Raw genomic sequence first — 22,810 nt, forward strand, 5'->3', positions numbered from 1 at the left:
TGCATAATCACAAATAATCAGTCACACAGGAGATAAGATGACATGCACACAACCCAGCACAAACAGAAAAGAAACAGATGCACAGGGGAAATTGGCATTCTTGGATCCAGACTTCTAAATAGCTCTGATGTTATATCCAGGATGGATGGGTTTGACGGCATATTAGATGTAACTGGAGAGAGATTTAGCAATCTGAAAGATGGGTCAGGAAAAAAATTCAGGATGAGGCCTGAAGAGACAGAAGTGTAGGAAAATACAGGAGAGAGGATGTATTAGTTTTCTACTGCTGCATAACAAATTACCACAAACTTGGTGTTTTAAAAAAACAAAACAAAACACCCATTTATAATTCCATAGTTCTGTAGGTCAAAAATCTGCACAGCCTTGCCCGGGTTCTTGCTCAGCATCTCACAAAGCTGAAATCAAGATGTTGGCTGGGCTGCATTCTTATATGGAGGCTCTGGGAAAGAATGTGCTTCCAAGCAGTCGCAAGACCCAGTTCCTTGCAGCTGGAGGTCTGAGGTCCCCGTCCCTTGCTCTCTGTCAGCCAAGGGCCACTGAGCTCCGTGAGGCTTCCCACATTCCTTCTCACATGTCCCCCTCCATCTTAAAGGCAGCAGTGGCATGTCTAATCCTTCTCAGAATAAAAATCTCTCGGACTTTCTCCCCTTCCCACCAGCTGGAACAAACTCAGCTTCTGAAGGGCTTTGTGATTAGATTAGCCCCCCAGCTCCTGTTTGTTAATGAGTATGCTTCACCCTCATGTAGGACACGGGGTCAGTATACATAAAAATCAAATGCCTAGAAATTGGTAGAACAAACCACTTTGGGAGTGGTTTGGCGTTATCTGCTAAAATATGTGCAGTCCCACTCTTAGCTATCTCCTCATCAGAAATGCATGCAGAGGGGGACTCCAAGCCCTGTGTGAGAACATTTATGACTATGTTTTTTTGTAATCACTTGCAAACTGAAAACAGCCAAAGTGTCTATCAACATTATGTCATATAGTCATGCAAAGGAATATTATAGCAATGACACAGAATGAATTATAGCTACACACAATGACAGATGAGTCTCACAAATGTGATGTTGAGCAAAAGAAGTCAGACAGAGCTGATTTCAAAAACCAGGCAAAAATAACCTATGCAGGTTGTGGGGAGGGAGCTTGAAAATTCATGTTTTGCTGGTAAAAGCAAGGAAGTGATTATCATAAGAGAAATAGTTATCGTCTTTGGGGGACTGGAGGGATAGTGATTAGTAGGAGATGTTGGGGGGCCTGGGAGGATGCTGACAAAACATGGCTCTTTGTGATGAATCATTGAGCTGAGGAACAGGAAGGGAAGTCAAGGAATGAATATCAGATAGGCGTTGCCTTCTCACCAATACTCAATGTTGGAAATCCATGGAGTTCTGAGAGAAAGTTTAATTTGAAGTCAGAAGACAAACTATCAATCGAGGCTGAGGGCAGAATGAGATCATTTATCTTCCATGCACTTTTTCTGAGGAAATTCCTTGAGGATGTACTCCACCAAGAAAGAGAATTCAAGGACATGTACGACCAGAAGCATGGAGGCCAGTGAAGAGAAATCCCAGGGTGGTAGCTGTGCAGCAGGCCTTGAAAGGAGCTCCAAGAAAAAATACCTTCAAAAAGAATGGAATAGACTCCAGACGATAATGTGAGCAAGAATGTAGGAAGTGCTGGGGAGAGGCCGCAGAAAGGGGTATTTTTCTTCTCTTCAGAAGAAAAATGCTTATTAGAAACTTACGGTGGAAAAGCTAGAAAAGTCATGGTCTAAGCGTCAAACAGCTTTAAAAGGACACGATGTTTGAGCAATTGATGGAATGTAAGAAAACAAAATCCATCTGACTTCGCTGCTGGAAACAATCTCATTCTCTTGTGAGCAGCTACAAGGGTCATTGATCCTTAGAAAATGAAATGTCATCCCGGCTCCGCGATTAGGAACACTGACCTCTGTGCATGTACGCACTCTCTGTGTCTTGGTTTTCAATGTTTAGACACGTCCGAAAGAAGAAACATGGAAGACTTAGCTGTAGGGACCACATAGATGTGTCCTCTAGGTTGCCCATTTGAGACAGAGTTTGGAGGAAGGGAAAATGAGTAGAGCGCTGGAGGCCAAAGAGATGGAAGGTGACGGTCTTGTCTTACACGCTGGGAGTCCGGAGGTTCCCTGGAAAGTTGATGGAACAAGAAGTTTAGGCACGTTGTTTAAAGTTACTAAGGTAACCAAGGGAAAAGTTTAAAATAACACGAGAGCAAAAAACTGGGAGGAGTTGGGGGTTTCAATAAAGTGACTAAATCTTCAGTTTTGGGGAGTAGATAGACAATTTCTGAAGTCGAGACATGAGGAAATAGTGATAGAAGCATATTCTTTGGAGTTGAGAAGGGACCACAAGAATTAAAACCAGAAATAATCGCAGGTGGTTGCTCCAAGGGTTGGAACTAGGAGTGGAAGTGTGTCCCGCTCAGAGGCTCAGAATTAAGTCCATTTAGCTCATTTTGGACAAAAACTTTTGAGATCAAAAAAGGTGTATCTGTTTTCAAATTCTTAGGACTGAGAAATAAATGTAGGTACAAATACACGTGTGTATATTATTTGTTGCACAAATAGATTTATCTTTAACATTTTATAATGCATGTGACTGGTACATTTGCATATGGGTATGTGGATTTACATATGTGTATACATGTACACGTAATGTGACCTGAATTAAAGAGAAATAATTACAAAGTGACATGGGGTTTCTAGCCTTCAATCTAAAACAGATTGAATTAGGTGAGGCTTGTTGGCAAAAAAAAAAAAAAAAGAAAGAAAAAATTAATAGACGTGAATGAGTGGAAACAGTGTTACAAACAGAATAGAATAAATACATAGAAACAATATTGTAGATGGTGCTTCGGTTCTCAGGTGGTCTTTAGCAGCTTTTAACCTCTGGTGAGGAACCAAAGGGCAATATTAGTACCATTAGTACTGGTTTGTAAGAAATGCACAATCAGGCGACTCAGTTTGTCCTATTTTCTGGAGGAAAAAGGAACAATGAATTTCAGTTGGGAACTTGAGATGGCAGAAACGCAGCCCCTGCAAGATTTTTCTTCTTAGTATAGTAGTACAAGGAGTTATTTCTAGTCGAATTTTATATATAGCCATTGCTTACATTAGGGGTTTTGTATCTTGGGGATTTACCATGAGCTGAGATCTTAGGCTTCTGTTTTCTTTTTTAGATTCTTTTGTCTGGGAAAAACACAATCAGAGCTTGTATTTGTTGTATCCATTTCTCATGAGCTCAACCATTTCCTCCGTGGTGATATGCCAGATTATACTTATATTGTATTCTGTGATTTGTATTAAATTACTTGGTTCTGAACGTAATAATCTCAACTCACATAAGGAGAAGTCAGTGTGCATCCTAACTGCAGCTGCCGTGTTTGTGCCCCTGTGGTCAGTCCCTCCCACACCCTTAGCCAACTCAGCCTGGCTCTTCATGTGCAGCAGTACCTCGTGGAAACAAGCAGAAAGACATTTCATTTTTTGTTACTCATTTAAAAAGGGAATGCATTGAACGGACATTGTGCATTGCAGTCTTTTCCAGAATCATCCTAATGGGTCCCTTATTGTATTTCCTGATTATAGTGCTGCTTTTGATACAGTTCTTGGGATAAATGTTGCAGTCAAGAAACTAAGCCGTCCTTTTCAGAATCAAACTCATGCAAAGAGAGCTTACCGTGAACTCGTCCTCTTAAAATGTGTCAATCATAAAAATGTAAGTTATGTCTATGTTTCCTCTGTATAACGTGGTCCACGGTGTGGTCATCTTGTGGGTCTTTGGAAATAATTAAGTTCAGACCTCGGGTAAACTAGCTGTAACAGGAACTATTTAAGTGGTTCTATTTTCTTGACAAAATTCTTAATCAGCATTGGGGAAATTGAAGTCAGCAAGAAGCATCATGGTCCAGTCTAGGTCCGACAGCAATATCCATTAACCCTGTAATCATTTGATTTTCACCATGTCTGTTTCAAAAAATGGCAACAGTATTGACCTAAGAAAATGAGAAACAACTAGATACTTTTTTAGAAAAACATTGTTCTATAAAGTAGCTTTTTACCTTGTACACACCGACGTTGCATTTCTAAGTAAATGTGATATTCAAGATGGCTGTGCTTGGCATCTCACAGAAATCAAAGCACTGTGAATTTCAAGGAGAAATTGTATTTCTCCAGAAAATTTCTGGAGGCCCATTGTATGTCCGCTACTGGTCTCAGCATTATCGTGAGCACAATTTTGATAACCTTGCCATGTTCTAAAAAATCATAAAATGTTATGTCTGAAAGGGGCTTTGGAGAGCACCCCTTGTGACCCCTTTTTTGTTGTGGGGGAGGAGTATTTAAGACTACACTCAACTCCACGTGGCTCCCTTTGTTTTAGCATTTATGCTGGCTCTTTCTGGTGAAGGGACATTACATACAAAACTAAGATAGGTTTATTCTTTTGAGTCCGTGGTTTGAGTTTGTTTTTAATTTCTCCAATGCATGCTTTATTTTACTTATACATTTAAATTTTTTTTCAGGTTACACAGAAGTATGTTTTTTTTTTTTTTAATTCAAACAATATAAACAAGAAGGCAAAAATCATTGACTTCCTCAGATCTTTATCATTAACATTTTGGGAGCATTCTTATGTACATACATATATGAACACGATCAGCTATGTTAATCATGCATCCTGCCTTCTCCCTCACGGAATGTTTCTGGACCTCAAATACATTTCATAGTACACATGCACAATAATTTATTTAACAGTCACCTGTTACTGGATATTTAGATTGCTTCCAGTTTTTGCTATTATAACCAGTGCTGCAACGAACATCCTTGTACATGCATCTTTGCCCACCTGTCCAGGTGAACTTCTTAGCCAAAGCTTATACTACACACTTCTGGCTTTAATATGTGCTGACAAATTGACCTCAAGAAAGACTGCCAATTTTACACTTTCATTAAGACTATCTGAGGAAAAAAAAAAAAAGTATCTAAGAATGTGTTTTATTTCAGAATCCCCCAGTACTCTGTACATATTGTTGATTTTTTTGTTGTACTTTGCCAATCTGAGAGATGACAAATGATATCTTATTCTTACTTGTGAGGTTCACTTCTTTCCATACTTTATTAGCCATTTATTTTTAAAGAATTTGTTTCCCATGGCCTTTGACCATTTTTCTCTTGGGCTGTTGGTCTCTTTTATGCATTTATAGAGGATCTTTGTATATTAAAGCTATCAACCCTCACTTCTTTTCCATTTGACCTCATTTAGGTTGCTTTTGCCATACTAGGTTTTTGTGTGTGTGTGTGGTTTTTTGGGGGTTGTTTTTTTTTGTTTGTTTTGTTTTGTTTTGTTTTTTGGTTTTTTGGTTTTTTGGTTTTTTGGTCTTGGTTTGGGTTTAACATGACACATGTTCTAGGTTTCCTGTCATGCTTAGAAAAGGCTTTTCTACGCCAGGATTACATAAATGTTTATCCACATTTTAATGTTTTGTGGTTTCATGGTTTACATTTAAATCTTTGTTCCACTTGGAGTTGATGTGAAGATTAAGTATGGATCCGGTTTTATTTTGCAGTTGGTTAGCCAGCCACCCCAGTCCTATATTCTCATTCATCTTTTCCTTGGTCATTTGAAATGATTGAGGATGTGTGCTTGATGCTCAAGCAGTGGGACTCATTGTTTAACTGTTGGGGTGCCAGGACCAAGGCCTTGCGGTAGAGGCCTTTCTAGAACCCTCTTTAAGTAAATACGTAACACTGAGGGGTTCATTTTCATCATACTAGAAATATAAGTTTCGCCTTCATATTTCAAAACTAGAGAAATTTGTAGATCGTATCTCAGTTTTCATAGTTAACATATTGCTTTAGTGTTTTTCTACCCGTAATGTTCTACCTTTTTATGTTCAAAGCCTGAAAGACATTATGTGTTAAAATTCTGTCATAATAAGTCACTAGAGACACATAAAATGTGATTTGATTAAAAGTACATCTTATTTCCAAGGTGAGAATCCTAATCATTTAACTTTTCTCAAATACCATGTGATAGGATGTTTTGGTAAAACTAATAACAATAATAAATACTGAACTCTGCTATGATTTTTCAATTTTAATGCGTTTTAATGTTCAACTTAATTTTTATAATTAAGTAGAGTTACCTGATATGCTGAGGAATAATAAATCTTCTCTTTTCAGATAATTAGTTTGTTAAATGTGTTTACACCACAAAAGACTCTAGAAGAATTTCAAGATGTGTAAGTATCACTTTAACTCAGTAATGCAGTATGTATCAAAGACTAAAAATTTAGAAAGGAAAAATTGCTTTTTTTACTTAGGAAATGTAGGTAGCAATATATTTAGCCACTTTTTTCTGTGGAGGAGAAATATTAAGGAAGATAGATAATAATATTCAACTGTTTGTGCCTAGATATTATCATCTCCATAACTGATAAATGATGACTGAAAATAATTCTTCGGAGCAGACGGTGATCATTAATGCTGTTGACTGGCTCTGCTGAAATATAAAATGTTGTTCTCCAGTCCCCCTGAAAGCCAGGATGATAGTGTTTATAATTATTATTTGAAATCATTATGACACTATATGTTGTGCGATGCCAAAATCTGAAATAGAATTATCTTCCGGACAATAAAATATTAACTTACCATATTGAAGTATAATGCCCAAGTCATCTTAAATTGACTGGTGCATTCGTTCAACAAATATCTGATTGCCACTCGTGCGCTAGGCACTCTCTGGGACTTGGCATACTTCAGTGACCCAAACAGGCAAAGATCCCTTTTATGATTAAGAATTGCAGGTGGTCACACTCGCTCTTAGAGCTTTGTGAAAGCCAGAGAAGAGAAGATACGCAGTTAACATAAGTAAGGAAGTGCCACCATCATAAGGATGTCGCAAGTGTTCTGGAAGAAGTGAGCTGGGTTAGGGAATCAGAAATGCCAGGGCTTAGGGGTCAGGCCTGGTGCATCCTAAGCAGGGTGGGTGGAGAAAGACCTCACTGGACCGGGGACGAAGAAAGCCTTGAAGGAGGCTTGGGGTTGGTCCTACAGTTATTTGAGGGAAGGTGGGATAGAGATAGAAGGAACGGGCACACAAAGGAGTGGAAGTGGGGCCGTGCCCGCTGTGCTCTGAGAGCCGTAAGTGGCCAGTGTGGCTGGAGAAGGGGAGCAGAGGAGAGGAGAGGGTGGGCTCGGAGAAGTGATGGGGCCAGGCCCTCCTGGGCCTCGAGGCCTTTTACTCCAGGGCAAGGCAGTAAGACTCAGCAGAGGAGTGAGCTCCCCTGACTTACATTTTCAAAGAATAACTTTAGTGTCTGTGTTGGGAACCCACCATCAGGGGTGGGGACACAGAAGCCCCGTGAGGAGGCTGTTGCAGCAATGTAGGGGAGGGGTGATGGTGGTTGCATTTAGACCAGAGGGTACTAGTTAAAGGGAGAGACTAGAGGCCGAAACTGTCCTGAAGGGGGAGCCGCTGTAGAGGACTGCAGTGTGAGGAAGGACAAGCTGAGGGCGAGGCCTGGTGCTGGCCTGAGTCCCTTGCAGGTGCTGCCAGCTGAGACGAGGAGGGCAACAGGCAGAGCAGACTGGAGGGGGAGATGGAATTGGGGGCTCAGTTTTGGACGTGGGCCTCGACATGCCTCTTGGATACCCAGGTAGGCCTGGGACGTGGACAGTTAGATACATGAGCCTGGCGTTCAGGAGAGAGGTCTGGGTGAGAGGTATGAATTCGAGAGTTGACGGTCTGCAGATGGTGTTTAAAGTATTGAGACCAGAGACCAGAGGAGATCACCAAGACTGTGATAGTCAGAGAAGAGAAAGAGGCCAAGGACCGAGCATTGAGTTGGGGAGAGGAGCAGGGCACGACCAGCCAGGACTGTAGGACAGGCCATTGGATTTAGCGACACGCAAGTAAGTCATCGGGGGCCTTGGCGAGGACAGTGCAGAGTGGTGGGGCACAAGCCCCATGGAAGAGGGCTTCAAAGAAAGTGGGAGAAGAATTGGAGATGCCAAGTACAGACGCCTCTTCGGGGAGTTTTGCTTGCAAAGAGAGCAAGAATATGGGGCATAGCTGGTGGGGGCAGAAGGTCAAACATTTTCTTAACATGAGAGAAGTAACAGCATGGTTTCTATATTGGTAAGTATGACCCAATAGCAAGAAAGAAAGAAAAAGAGAGAGGGAAGGAGGGAGATTTCGGAGAATTTGAATATTTGAGATTCTACTTACTGTGATATAAAAATTGTTTTAACTTGAAATACATCACGTTGATAGGTTTTTTTTTTGGAAAACTTCTAAGTTCCATTATATGTTTGCTTTTTTTTACAAGATACCTTATAAATATTTAGAGAAAACAAGTTATCTTTTTTTTTATTTTAGCCAGTGCAGTAACTAAGTAGTAAGTTATACTGTTTCATATAAATATAAGAGTTTAGTAACCATAAAGGAATTTTGGGTGATTTTTATGTGTACATGGCTGATCTTTTTTTCCCCCAGGTATTTGGTTATGGAATTAATGGATGCTAACTTATGTCAGGTTATTCACATGGAGTTGGACCATGAAAGGATGTCCTACCTTCTTTACCAGATGCTCTGTGGTATTAAACATCTGCATTCAGCTGGTATCATTCATAGAGTAAGTAGTGACGCCACGTCAGTTTTATTTTTAAAATCACAGTCATTTTCTTATCATGATTCTCCAGGTACAGAAGAACTTAGTATTTTTTAAAAAGTTGCCAGTATCCAGAATCCAAGGAAATGATGGGGTCGTGTTGAGTTCCCAAATGCCACTGACATTAGAAGACGTTTGTGGAGCGCCTCGTTTGCCCGAGCCCACACGAGCCGCTCTGGATGCAGGCTTGAGCTGCTCAGTTTGATGCCGCAGAAGGAAACTAATTTTTTTTTTTAACCTTTCATTTTGAAGTAACTTAAAATTTAAAAGTTACAAGAATAGAACAGAGAACTCCCAAATGTTATTTACCCAGAATCATCTATTTGTTAATTGTTAATATATTTGCCATATTTGAAATCCCATTTTTAATGAGGCAGGAATTTAGGTTTGGGGTGGGGAAAAGTTAGAGCCTAAGTAGTAAATGATACCATTGCTTGAGAAATCATACATAAACTATGGCCCAAATATCTATTTCTTAGAATCGTAGAAATCCCGGCCCCCCTGGTGGGAACTTTTGGAATGGTCCTGGGTGGGCGTCTTGAGCCACTAAACTGGGATTTGAATGACCGAGTTGCAACATTTAAAAACCAGTGAGATACAGTGTAATTCTCCAAGCTGGTTTTATGAGTTTTTGTTTATTTTTTGACTTGTATCACTGTGCAAGCAGAACGCCTCGATAGAATTTTCTTTGACAGCTAAAATGTTGAGTGAGACTACAGGCAGAGATAATAGAATTGTGTTGGAAACATTCTTAGCATTCCCTAAATTATTACCATACTAATTTTGTCGACAGACTGTCTTTAGATATTATAGTCCAACATCAAGAAGTTGTCATTTCTCTGAACCACAGTCTGTGTGGGCAGAAAGATAGTGAGACCAGAACAATGAAGCCTATTCATAGAGAAAAGAATAGAGAGATTTTCGATGGTGCAGTAGATCTGTTAGGTGCCAGGAAATGTTGGGCGCAACCGCACAGCCCGCCAATCCAGAGAGGACCCAGCTGCCCTTGCCCCTGGCCATGAGCCTCAGGTCTGGGACCCCAACGCCCGCAGGCCTGGGCAGCATACCTGGGGCCTTGCACACCAGTAAGCACCCAGCTCCTGAGCCTGTGCGGTTACTTAAAATACGGCCTTTGCTGCCACCAGGTGTCCAGTTAAAATAATATAGATTCTGTTGACAAATTTCCTTTTAAAATAATACTGTTCATTTTTTTCTTTAGTTTTTATTTAAATTCCAGTTAGTTCGCATACAGTGTAATATTAGTTTCAGGCATACAATGGTGATGCAACACTTCCATACACCACCCAGTGCTCATCACAGGTGCCCTCCTTCCTCCCCATCACCTGTTTCCCACATCCCCCCCACCCACCTCCCCTCTGGTGACCAGCAGTTTATTCTCTTATAGTTAAGAGTCTGTTTTTTGGTTTGTCTCGCCCTCTTTTTTTTTTCCATTTGCTCATTTGTTTCTTAAATTCCACAAATGAGTGAAATCATATGGTATTTGTCTTTCTCTGAGTGACTTCTTTCACTTAGCATAATAATACCCATTTTTTTAAATTAAAAATAAACATTTCCCAACATATCATTCTGTTTCTCTTTCAAAAATTTTCACAGGCCATTATATAAATTAAGACACTCTTCCTAGCTCTTAAATACATTTTGTGTTACATTCACGCTTTAGAATAAGTTTCCAGCCTTATTATTATTAGGCCTGATTATGTTAAGCCTTATCAGTTTTGTAAAGGAAAATGGTTTGTCTTACTTATTTCTCCCTTCTTGGGCCCAGAGACTTGTGGGGAAGCAGTATCCTGCCGTTGCTGGGGACCTTTTCAGGGATACAGCACACGTGCCCATGTTAGGGAATATTCGGTCCCAAGCTTGGTCCCACTCCTGCTGACCAGAATGTCAAAGAGAGTCCAAAGGGGTGTCTGCTTTGCCCAGCACACTGGAACAAATGATCCACGGACCCTTTCTCCATCCTGTCCACCACCCCACCAGGCCTTGCCACTCCCCCTTCTTGTCTTCTACCCGTTCACACATTCGTGGGCCTGCCAGGCTTTATGCTTATTCGTGAAAGTACCACATGCTGGTTGTGGGAAAGGGAGATAGAGCGAATAGCGAGAGGCCTCCGTTGGCGCAGCCCACCCACCCGGCCAGGGCCCAAGAGGTGATGAGCTGTAAGAGCCCGTTAGTGGGTGGACGGTTGTCCGTGAGCCTTTCCAGTCCTTTCTCCCATATACAACGCCATGCACAAAATACACACTCTCAGTTTTGCTTATTAAAATGCTTTCATACTAAACATAAAATTTAATTATTTGAAAAACAAAACACCAATAGTCTCACCACTTTTTCCCTTATATGATTCAAAAACTTCAAAGAAGAGAAAGTCCTCCAGCTCTCTGCTGTTGCCTGGGGGTGGCTGGTGATAGCAGCTGGGTATTTCCTCCCAGACTTCATAGTGACTGCGCTACAACCAACATATCTGTGTGTACCTATGTCCTTTTCAATTTATACTTTTCAAATAGGGGGTCCCCTTGTTTGTAATTGTTCTGCAACTCGCTGAACAAGTTGGTTGATTTGTTCCTTATTTTAATCAAGGATCAAATAGTTCTACAAATATTTTTTTAAACAACAGAGTTCCCACGTCCTCCTTCTAATTTCTCCCTCCCCAGAAGCAAACTCGGTTCTCTTAGCTGTTATTTTGGTGTTTATCCCCATCCCTTGAAGTAATATTAGATTTTTATCCATTGGCCTTTTTTTTTTTCAGTTTGGGGCATAAGGTACCAATTTAGCTCCCTTTCCCCAACCCAGACCCTCCCTCCACCACGTTTCCCGTTCTCTGACCTCCAGGTATTTGCAGTGTCATCAGGTTTGGACCAGTGTGGATGGCGTGTTGTCTATCATCATGACACCTAAACGCTCTCCCCTTCACAGCCTTTTGTTTACACTATGATAGAATTTCTTTTCCCTTCAACGTTTTGTCCCTGGAGTTAATGCCACTTGTCATTTATTTGTTTGCATTGTGCTCTTCATTGTTTTGTTTTTCAAGGAGCAAGGAGTTTTCTCTGCTCTCCTTGCTGAGTTAACGCGAAGCTTTCTGCCAGGGGTCTAGGTTTCCCCTCAGCATGTGCAGGGGATGCACTGTTTCCTCGTCGGTGGGATCTCGTTCTTGGAGACTCAGCGCTGCTCCCCAGCGGGACTGGCCGCCCCGTACCTGATGCAGATGGGTTATCCTGGGCCCGGCCCTGGCATTTCCCTGGGGCTTTCCTTAACCTGCTTCCAGACCTCTTTCTGTCTTTCTCAGTTTACTCCCTTGTTTTGGTGGGACACATCCTCCAGCAGCTTCCCCAGAAGTGGTGCATGGGAGGCAAACTTTTTTGTGGCCTTGGACGCCTGAAACTCTTTGTTCTGCCCTGCCTGTCACGTGATTCATAGTTTGGTTGGATATAGAATTCTTAGTTATAAATGAGTTACCCTCTGAGTTGTAAAGGCAGTACCCTGTTTTAGTGTGGTGTAGTTTGACTTTTGAGCTTTCTAATACCATTCTTATTCCTGATCCTTTGCAAGTGCCCTGTTGTGTTTTATCTCTGGAATCTTGTAAAAACAGTTCTTTATTTCTTGCATTCTGAAATGTTATGAAGATATGCCTTGATATGGAAATTTTTTCATTAATTGTGGTGGGCACTTGATGCCCCTTCAGTCTGAAAGGCCATGGCATAGAGTTCTGGGAAATTTGTAATATTTCTTCCAGAATGCCCAGAATGCCTGGTGTCAGAGGCTGTATGTGGTGGGGTCGGGATGCAGCCCTCTGCTACGGAGCCCTGTCTTCAGGCTGGGCCCCTCACCCATGCCCTTCCTGTGCCTCGTACCAGCCTATCTGTTGCTAATGTGCCTGAGACCCAAGTCTGGAATCTTGATTTTAGTTTTTCTAGACTATGTGGGCCCGTAGGAGTGAAGGAGGAGCCCAGCCAGGCCTTTCTTCTGGGGTGGAGCTGGGGATGTCTGCCTTTACCTTTACGTGGACCTTCCCAGACCTCCCTCAGTGTCCCACCCCTGCTTCACCCTGAGCCTTTCCTGGGCGTCGTGGTTCCCCTTATCTTGCTTGGGCCACTCACCGAGGTTGGAATGTACTGCACTCAGCCAAGTCATTTCCTGCCTCTCTGCCGCTCTTTGTCCCCAGAGAGCGCGTGGGGCTTTTCATGGGCAGCATCAGTGTGCCAGGATGGGGTTGGACGTGCGAGACCCGTACTGGGAGGCGGCCTGTGAGGAAGGACCAAGGAGGGGTCTGCAGGGGGTGGAGAGGCAGGGGGAGGCAGCAGGGCTCTGAGCCCTTGGAGGCGCTGAGGGCAGAGCCACAGGCTGCGGTACGTCTCTCAGAGAGCCTGGCCCACCGCACAGTCCATGAGCCGCCCACCAGCGGATGTCTCACAGGGATGGGCTCCTGCCCCACGCCACCACTGACCAAGAGCCACACGGGTCGGGAGGAGCTCCCCGCTGCTCCCCAAGGGGAGACTGAGAAGAGGGAGGCCACAAGCCGTAGCTCCTGTCCCTGCAGTTGCTCCCCGGGCCACAGCAGACGCTCACTCGCCCCTCTCCACTGTCCGTGCCCTCGGCCGTCACCTTGGCAGGTCTCCATGCCATGTGACCCAGACCTTCATAGCTGAGGGGTCAGACTCCGGCGGCTCGGGGCGGGAACGGGGTCCACAGACCCAGCCACCTGGCAGTCATCTCCCCAGTCTCGTGAGCGTGTGAATGGGACAGGTACCCTTGGCAGTTGGAGTGACCCCTGCGCTGGTTCCTTGGCCTGCGATGGTGAAGGCCCCGAGGAAACATGAAACTGTTCCCTCAAGATAAGCCAGAAACATGATTGATCCCTGGGGAGGTGGCAAGGATAGAAGACTTAGTACCACCATCGAAACTCAAGGAGTGTGAGGACGGTGCTCCGTGTTGTAGCTCAGTTTGAGTCCCCAGTCCAGCGCTGGAGGAAACTAGGTGGTCCTGAGGAATGTGGACAACTGAGGCCGAAGCGGCTCGTAGTCCTGGTTGCAGCTGCTGTCTTGGCCGCGGTAGAAGTGCTAGAGCAGACTGGTAAGGCCTCCGTGCGGCGTGAAGCCGCTGACGGGGCGAATGCATTCTTCCGTTCTGGTTGGGGAGAGGGTCAGAAACCGTTCACACACAGGTGAGACGGACAGCGGTGGGATGGGGTTCCACAGTGTGTCATCGTCACCCAGCTGGAATGATGGTGCTTGGGTCGCCGAGTTTCAGGGTCCACTCAGAGCTTGGCTCCCATAGTCCTGCAGACAACTGCTTAGCCTCCGGTCGCAGGGTCCAGTCACCCACGTGAGTGGCTGTGGGTACCTGTAGGGCAGAAGCGGGGAAATCAAAGCAGCGGATGCTTGTCACCATGTGCAGGGTCCTCCTTGCTAGGACGCCGCTTTAGTCAGTGGGCCCCGATCTGAGGACTGACCGGGGCCCTGGGCCCCTTGCTCCTCTGCTCTGGCCCTGCTTTGGCTACACATGTTTCACACACTCTTGTCCGTGACAGGGACGCTGCGCTCTCGTAGCCATCCCTCACTCTGTGGGTCAAGCCCCAAGCTCGTGTGTCCTTTGTATTTTAACGTCCATTTCTTGTTTTCCTTGTTGGGGGTGTTCTTCAAGCATTGAAGGGGCAGAACTGTCTTTCCTCGGCCACCTGGAAGCCCTAAGTCCAGTCTGTTTCGGAAAGCTGCCGGTGGCCGTGTGTGGAGGCTGAGGACAGAACGCCGGGGAAGTGGGGAGCCCGCAGGAGCCCCGGGACCTTTTTCAGCCTCTCCTGTGGGCAGGCACCCCGAGGCCAGCGCCTCTCCCTGGCCTGCGGGGGCCGCTGTCCACAGCGCAGACAGCCGGCTTTGCATTTTGTTATCACAGTTTTCCAGCAGATGGCAGTAAAGGGGGTTCTTCCAACCAAATCCAACCAAATCCAACCAAATCCAACCAAATTGGCGCAGGAGAATTTTCGGACAGGTGGAAGGGGCTGGAGACAGGCATGTGTTCTACCTCACTGTGCGGTTCACTGAGCCGGCCGGGGGCGAGCTGCTGTACTAACCCTTATCCCTGTGGCTTTAGATCCAGGTCAGGCTGGATTTCAGGGGCTGCTGGCTGGCAAAGTAAAGACATTTCAAATTTTTAAGAAATCAGCTTTCTCAAAAGAAAGCACCTATTGACATCCCAGCCAACAGCGTCAGGAAGGCTCTGGGTTGGCCAGCCCTGGATGTTGTCAGTCTTTTCCTCATTGCCACACGGGGGACCAAAAATAGTTCCTTGTCATTTGGACATTTAAAAAAAACTTTTCTTCACAAAGTTGAGCATTATTTCACCTATTAGCAATCTGTATTCTAACATGCCTATTCTTGCCATAGTCTTGGTTTTAAAAAAAGAAGCTAAAAACAAATTGGTTCTTTGCCTTAGCTGCGTGACTGCCTCCTCACAGGGCAGGGTCGCTGGTGTGCGTGAGGGGCTTATTGAGGGGTGGGGTGCTCCCCCGGCTTCCCCCACATCAGGACACACGTCTGAGAGGGTGGTGGCCAGCGAGGCCAGGGCATCTGCTTGGAAATCGGTTGGAATTTTCATTGCGTTTTTCACACCTTACATATTTCTGCCGAATCCAGGAAGGTGAGAACATTCAGCAGTAATGAAACATAACTTTAGCTGATGTAAGTTTTAACTGTCTGGAGGCACACCTGCATGCGCCCATCTGCATGCGCCCTTGGAAAGTGTTAGTCAGGTGCTGGGCCTGACACCTCACACCGAGTCCTCCCAGGTCCTCCCGTGCTCGGCGTGACTTGTGAAGACAACAGATGGGGTAGCTGAGAAGGCAGTTTCTAGGGCGCGTGTGCAGGCTGCCGTCCCAGGTGGAAGTCAGGCCCCTGTGGCCTGAGGAAGGGTCCAGGGACGAGAGGGTTGTTAGGGAGGAAACCGTGGAACTTGTGTTCACGTGTCCAGGGGTCGAGGGGCGGGTGACAAGTGTGTTCACGCTGTATCAGGCTGGGCTCTGAGAGCTGGGAGCACAGCCAGGGTCTCTGGTCACGGAAGTGGTGCTGGCAGGGGGGAGTGGGGGTGCCTCCCGGGTGGTGTGTGCGGTGGGTGGGCTTGGTGACCGTGGAATTCCTTTTCTGAGAGAAGAGGGCGCCCTTTGAAGATTGCCAAGTCGGAGAATTCTAGCCCCGTGCTGAGCGGTATGGCGGCCACGAGCCACATAGGGCCGTCGAGCACTCAGAATGTGGCTCTGATTGTAAACACACAGTGGATTTCAAAGACACTACCAAAAAAAGAATGTGAACTATCTCATTAATAAGTTCTCTGTGTTGCTTCACATTGTAAAATGATGGTGTTATGGATATAATGGGTTTAATAAGATTATTAAAATTCACCTAATCTGTTTGTATTTATCCTTCCTAAGGTGGCTACTCAAAAATGTAAATGACGTGTGTGGCCTGCATTATATTTCTGTGGGATAGCTGGGGACTGAAGGATGAGCAGGTGTGGAGGAGGGATAGGTGGGTTCTATGGGAGCTCTGAGGAGATTTTAAACAAAGGGATGCCGTGAAGTTCCCCACGTGGGGATGAGGGCGACCATCCGACTGCTGAGGCTGATTTGTATTCATTTCAATTTGAGAGTTGGGTTTTCCAAAATCCCAGTGTTCAGTTCTAACCTCCCTCGGTGTCCCAGGACTCACGTACTTCCGCAGCCCCCAGCCTCACAAATCCCTACCAGTGCAAAGTTGTCCATTTAGCATGCTCTGGGTTGTTGCGCTCATTTAAACCATTTCTGCCCTAGGACTTGAAGCCTAGCAACATCGTAGTAAAATCAGACTGCACACTTAAGATCCTTGACTTTGGCCTGGCCCGGACAGCATGCACCAACTTCATGATGACGCCGTACGTGGTGACGCGCTATTACCGGGCGCCCGAAGTCATCCTGGGCATGGGCTACAAAGAGAACGGTGAGTGCAGGCGGCACTCCCGCGTGGCCGCAGCTCCCCACTAGCGTTGTCCCCTGAGCCACAGGAAACACCATGTGGGGGCTGTGTCACACACAGGTCATCAGGGCCACAGACACGACATCATTAATCTCGTATCTCCACTGGCAGAAGTCACCCACTTCTACAAATTCACTTTCAAAATGAATATTTCTGACCATCTCTCCAAGTTTAACATACATAGTTTGGAGAAGTGTGCAGACCCACCACACCAGCAGTACCCAAGACCTCCCCGGGCCCCCTCCTCGGTCTCAGCCCCCAAAGGGAGCCATTATCCTGATTTCCGGTGCCAAAGCCTGGTTTTGCTTATTTTTGAACTTGGTAATAATTGAATAATACACATTCTCTTTTGTGAAAAACTGGGTTTTTAACATCAAAACTTAACTTACTCTAACAATATCAGAGCCCTTTGTAACTTAGCCGCTGACAAATTTGTCGAAAAGAACTCAATCACAGTTACTTGCTAAGAGTCTGAAAGTTTGCACAGGTCATGTGGAATGTAACCAGTGCCCCCGCTCTGAGAGACGCCACTCTGTGGCTTCCTGCTGGCCCCATTGGCTCCTCCCCCAGCACTAAGTATGGGCACGAAATAGCCCTCTGTCTGGCCATTGGGCCCCATGGAAGCCCAGACCAGCACACCTGCCCTGTAAGGTCCTGCCGGCACGGCAGTTTAGCAGAGGGTCACTCAGCAAGTGTTGTGTCCATATTTTACGAAAGCTGGGTTTGTCTTTGTTGGGAGGGGGTTTGAGGAAGCTGCATGGGGGTCTCCGGCTGGTTTTAATCACCTGGTGTTTGGTAGTGGACATCTGGTCTGTCGGGTGCATCATGGCAGAAATGGTCCTCCATAAAGTCCTGTTCCCAGGAAGAGACTGTATCCTTCACAGGGAGCCCCAGCACCGGCCACGGGGGCGGGGGGGGGGTGGGCACGTGGCCTGCACACAGCTTTGTGGGGACAGGCGCCTCTTCTCTCGGGGGGTTTGTTTGTTTCTCAAGCTGTAAAGTCCTGGACTCTTGGGCACTAAAGCCCAGATTGCTGGAAGCCGAAGGCCACAGCGGAGGCCAGCAACCATTCGCACCGTGGAAAGAGCTCACCCTTAGCTAGCAATTTATTTTTCCATATTTGTGTGTTTAGTACACTGTTAGAATTCCTTTTCCTCACCTTTGTTTTGTTCATGGCACTTCATAATTTTATCATTTCATTTTATTTTCAGTTGATATCTGGTCAGTGGGTTGCATCATGGGAGAGCTGGTGAAAGGTTGTGTGATTTTCCAAGGCACTGACCGTATCCTTCCCGGGACCTTCCCGGCCATGCTTTCCATAAATGCCAAAGACAGCAGGAGCTCGAAAGGAAAATGTTGTAATTCTAGACTGTGTGTCCTAAGGGGGTCTTTATTACGTTTGTTAAATAGTGTCACAAACCAAATGGTTCAGTTTTACGTTTTCTTTTTCACTTGACTACCTGCAATGACTTTACTGAGGTTTAGAGTTACGTTAAACCGATTATATTAGTTCTTAATTTTATCAAAAATAGCTTAGAAATTTATTTACTCTTTGTCAAATGTATTCTGATATTTAAATGAAAACACTAGTTCATTCAGTTAATTTAACAAGGAAAGTTTCTGTCTAAATTTAATAGGCTAGTATTGCTGTGTCATTCAATTAATATACCATTTTGTTAGCTGTCGGTATGGACTAAAATATTTTCCCCCAAAGTAAGAACTGAAGCACACTACATAAGACCAAAGTAAAAGAGATGGAAAGGAAATGTTTGTGAGGAACAGTATATGTTAATTTTCTTGCCTGTTACTCTGCTGACATTTTGTAGAAATTTTTAAAAGATCCATCTAAAAGGTTCTTTTGTGACATATCTGGAGAAGTCTAAATAAATATAAAATGCAAAAGATTAACTTATACTGTGGTCAGCAAATCACATTAATGACATACAGCATAAAGCAGAAGACAATATAATAGTTAAAATAGCTTTCTTTCATCGTGGTCCTCATATTCTTCCATCTTTAATATTTTTCACTCTAACATATTCCCTTTTTCATTTGTGTTCTAACCACTTACGATTTTCATTAGTCTTTGATTTTGTTTTTTCCTTATGAAAGCTTAAAGTGGTCTCTGTTGGCAGATTGATGGTTATTTTTAAAGGAGATCGAGCTGTGTAGTCAGTGTTTTGTATGTATTTTATTAAAGTTATTATAGTTTTTTATAATTTTATGAGGGTGATTTTCTTATAATACAGATTCTTTACAACACAAACATGGAATGAAAAGATTTTGTTCCTATCATTTTATTTGCCTTCCTTGACATTTTTCACATCACAGATTTTATGTGAAGTTAAATACAGCATTTTATTTTGTTCTAATAAATTTTCTAGCAGTTTTCCATAGCCTTTCCTTTGATTCACTTGTTCCAAACTATAAATAAGGAGGTCTTTATTTTGCAAACAGACTCAGCTTAAAAGGGAAAAGTTGATATAGTCTAAAGATAAATAATTTAGAAGGATCTACTTAACATTTCATTTGTCTCAATTCTTATTCATTTTGTGCCTTTCCTTTTTTGAATTAAGAAATGTTTTCTTCAGAAAGTACAAAAACTGTGGATACTTTCTGGTGCATTATGAAGTTAATTTAAAGTTCCTACCTTACATACTAACATCTTGCAATGTCGTTAACTAATAGTTTTTTATATAAGGCCACCTGAGGTCATTCTCAAAATATATACACAGAGCTAACACCATTTTTCAAAGGCAATTTTTGCCCACTCTTTCAAACATTAGATTCAAAATTACTAGGATGGAAAAAGATTCTGGCAGCCAGACTGCAGTTCTCTGAGATGTGCTTCAGATCCATGACCTGGGGTAGAAGAGGACCTCCTGTGCCCACAGTAACCCATCAGAGACAGGGGGCTGCGGCCAGCCCGCCTCGGGCTCACAGGAGTCCGGGCCTCCCCGAGCCTCAGTCCCCCTTCAGTACCACTGAGAGGCCCGTGGGAGCCGAGGGACAGGAACGAGCGCACACACCCGGAGGCCAGCCAGGCTTGTTGGGGGTGACTTTCCCTTCCCACCCCCCACCCCCCGTTAGTCTACAGAAATGACCCTTTATCATGAACACACTAGACATTTACTGAGCACCCACCCGTTTCTAGGCTCCTATCTGACTTACGTTGGGAAAGGTCGTCCCAGCCTCTGAGCCGAAGGCAGACAGACTGTCACAGGAAAGAGCAGAAGCAGAGAGACGAGGGGCTATTTCGGATGATCAGTGGGAAGTGAAGGTGGTGAGCAGGGCTTCCCGATCCTGCTTCGGCAGCACGTAGGAACACAGGAGTGAGGGAGGACAATACGCTAGTGACTCCAGTGGCCAGAACCCGTCTCCCGAGCCTGTTCAGCTCCCCCAGGTTCTTCTACAGTGATATGATTGCATTTTTCTAAGACAAACCTCCATTAGATTTAAAAAAAAAAAAAAAAATTGAAAACTTTTAAACATTGCTGTTTACATGATTTTTTTTTCTGGCCTACATTCTCTTGTATAATTGCCTACGGTCTCAGAATCACTTTCCAGCTCATGATGCCAGTTTTTCCAAGCTCCCTGTAAACTAGGCAAAGCTGGTATTTTCTGCATCTTACCAACAAGTAAGTTGAGAGCCAAGGGAGATTGAGTGCTCGGTGGCACCTGCTGCCGGGCTAGGAGCACAGTGGAGCCTGAAACCCAGGTCATGGACTTTGAAAGGAAATAAGATGCACTCCAGGGCACTGTGGTGATGGTCCGGGTCAGTGCCGGGTGAAAGAGAGTGACCTCCCAAAGCTGTCAGTCTGAGCCCTGTTTCAGGCAGGCCCATGGTCCCGTGGGAGAGGACGAGGCCTGGGCTCGGAGAGCCAGGGCTCACACACTGCACCCCGTGGGGCCTCCGCGTCCCCAGCTGTGAGCCCAGGACTCAGGTCTGTCTACTTCAGGGAGTTTACGAATCTAAGTCTCTTTGGTGTGAAAATGGATTTCGGTTTGCCTAAGTAATATTTATCTAATTTCATCTTTAATCACCTCTGTCATGGGTAGTCTTCAGTTCCATGATAACGGTCTCTTGGTCTAGAAGCAGAAGGCATACATCCCTCAGTGTATTGGTCTAATAAACTGCGATCAGGGTTTAGAAAGGCGCAGAGGTTTTAAAACTAGTCTCAACTTTGGAAACCCATGCCGTATTTACCTATCATTTCAAAACACCTGTGGGATGGCCTCGTTCATTACCTGTCAGTAGGTAGAAAGAGGATTTCAGTGCTTCTTTGAATGACGCTACTCCACGTAACGTGACTGTAAGGCCCTTCAGTGGTATTTTCCTCAAGAGACTCCTTAGATATTGATCAGTGGAATAAAGTCATTGAGCAGCTAGGAACGCCGTCTGCGGATTTTATGAAGAAACTTCAGCCGACTGTGAGGAATTATGTAGAAAACAGACCGAAGTACCCTGGCATCAAGTTTGAAGAGCTCTTCCCAGATTGGATATTCCCATCAGAATCCGAACGAGACAAAATTAAAAGTAAGATGCCCTTTGTTTCCCTCATCCCTGTTTCCGCAGTCTAGGCACCGCTCTCAGCCTCTTCAGGTTCACGTTCGGACACCCCTGGACGTGGGGAGATAAAATAGGGGAAACCCTCAAATAGAGTGAGGTACAGGCCAGCCTGAAGGCTTAGCGACCTGAAAGTTCTGTCCTCGACAGAAGGGCCGCATTGAAGCCTTTGGTCAAAATGAAGAGGTTTGCGTCAGTCTCAAAGACTCCTATGTTAATTATAGCTAATTGGAATTCACACAGTTTTCAGGTACACGGAACACTTGAATTAAGATTCTAGCCCATAGTTCGATTACAAAAAGCTCCTCCTCCCCTTCTCCGGTGCCCGTCACTAGAACTGTGATTTAAGGAAAAGAATAGATTTCTCTCCACATCACGGTAAACTGTGCCTCCATCAGAAGAGCCCCATCTCTCCTTTGCCTACCCATGTGAACTTTAATTGCCAGAACCTAGGTGAGTCACTGAGCTTGTTGGGTTTTTTCCTAACAAGTAATCTCTAGATTTTTTTTAAGTTTATATTGCCAACACTACATGCAGGTAGGCATGCAGCAGAGGCATCTGTGAGGTGTTCGTGAGATTACTGTATGGCTGAAGAGGTCCATTCTAATTTTGTTTGGATGGGACATCAAGAGAAGAGCCTGCCCGTGCTCTGTGCCTGTATTTCGGGCAGTGGTGGCCCTTAGCTCAGTTCCTGTGCCCTCCCTGGTGGCGGCTCTCGCTGGGCACCGTGTCAGCCTCCCTTTGGCCTGCATCCACCTGCTACCCTTTCCCCAGGCCCTGTCCCTCCGCCTCCCCTCCCAGAGCCAGAGGCAAGACACCGAGGTTGAAAACCTGATTGGTCGTGAAGGTGGCTTATTCTTAAAGAAAAAAGCCTCGATTGATCTGGAACCTGTCAAATATTTCTCAAAGTTAAAACATCTGTGTTCTATCTGCACTGTCACATTATCTCTGTGATGTTCTATGTCTCAGCATTAATTTATTCATCTAATATTTGTTTCTACCCTAGCAAGTCAAGCCAGAGATTTGTTATCGAAAATGTTAGTGATAGATCCCGACAAGCGAATCTCCGTCGACGAAGCTTTACGTCACCCTTACATTACCGTTTGGTATGACCCTGCTGAAGCCGAGGCGGTAAGCGTCTGTTTTGGAAGGACTTGTGCCTAAGGGCAGGGCGTACATTTCCTTAGATCTTCCATCCATCCTGGGGCTGTCGCTCAGTGTACCTCGGGACTGTGCCCTGTGTTTTGCTTATAACACCCTGTTTAGGCCACCCCATCAGAGAGGCTAAGAAACTTGCTGAAAATCCCAAGTTTATCTGTCCTTCCCCAGAGGCACCTGGGGAGTTCCCAAGGGGGTTCCACTTCTGAGTGCGGCGCTCAGGTGCATTTTCCCTTAGCGACACTGGCATGGATGATCTCTGGCTATAAGACATAACCTCGTGGGGGCAGGTTCATTTTCGGACTGGCCTGTGGATTTAACCACCACAGTGAA

The 22,810-nt window shown here is 44.8% G+C and overlaps 1 protein-coding gene across 7 annotated transcripts in view; it reads left to right on the top strand.

The window, feature by feature from the left end:
- MAPK9 (mitogen-activated protein kinase 9) overlaps positions 1-22,810 on the top strand; it is a 53,091-nt gene that overhangs the window by 23,931 nt on the left and 6,350 nt on the right. For 4 of the 7 annotated variants that reach the window (XM_036069311.2, XM_036069308.2, XM_036069309.2 and 1 more), the window contains exons 3-9: positions 3,651-3,780; positions 6,246-6,304; positions 8,560-8,698; positions 16,551-16,716; positions 17,964-18,035; positions 21,107-21,289; positions 22,326-22,450. In XM_036069311.2, the coding sequence (XP_035925204.1) occupies positions 3,651-3,780; positions 6,246-6,304; positions 8,560-8,698; positions 16,551-16,716; positions 17,964-18,035; positions 21,107-21,289; positions 22,326-22,450 (874 nt within the window). Of the gene's footprint in view, positions 1-3,650; positions 3,781-6,245; positions 6,305-8,559; positions 8,699-16,550; positions 16,717-17,551; positions 17,624-17,963; positions 18,036-19,083; positions 19,149-21,106; positions 21,290-22,325; positions 22,451-22,810 lie in introns of those variants that run through there. The other 3 variants (XM_036069310.2, XM_078067642.1, XM_078067640.1) reach the window with 3 other exon arrangements.

Source organism: Halichoerus grypus, chromosome 2 (genome assembly GCF_964656455.1).
Source record: "Halichoerus grypus chromosome 2, mHalGry1.hap1.1, whole genome shotgun sequence".
In the NCBI taxonomy this organism is placed as follows: domain Eukaryota; kingdom Metazoa; phylum Chordata; class Mammalia; order Carnivora; family Phocidae; genus Halichoerus; species Halichoerus grypus.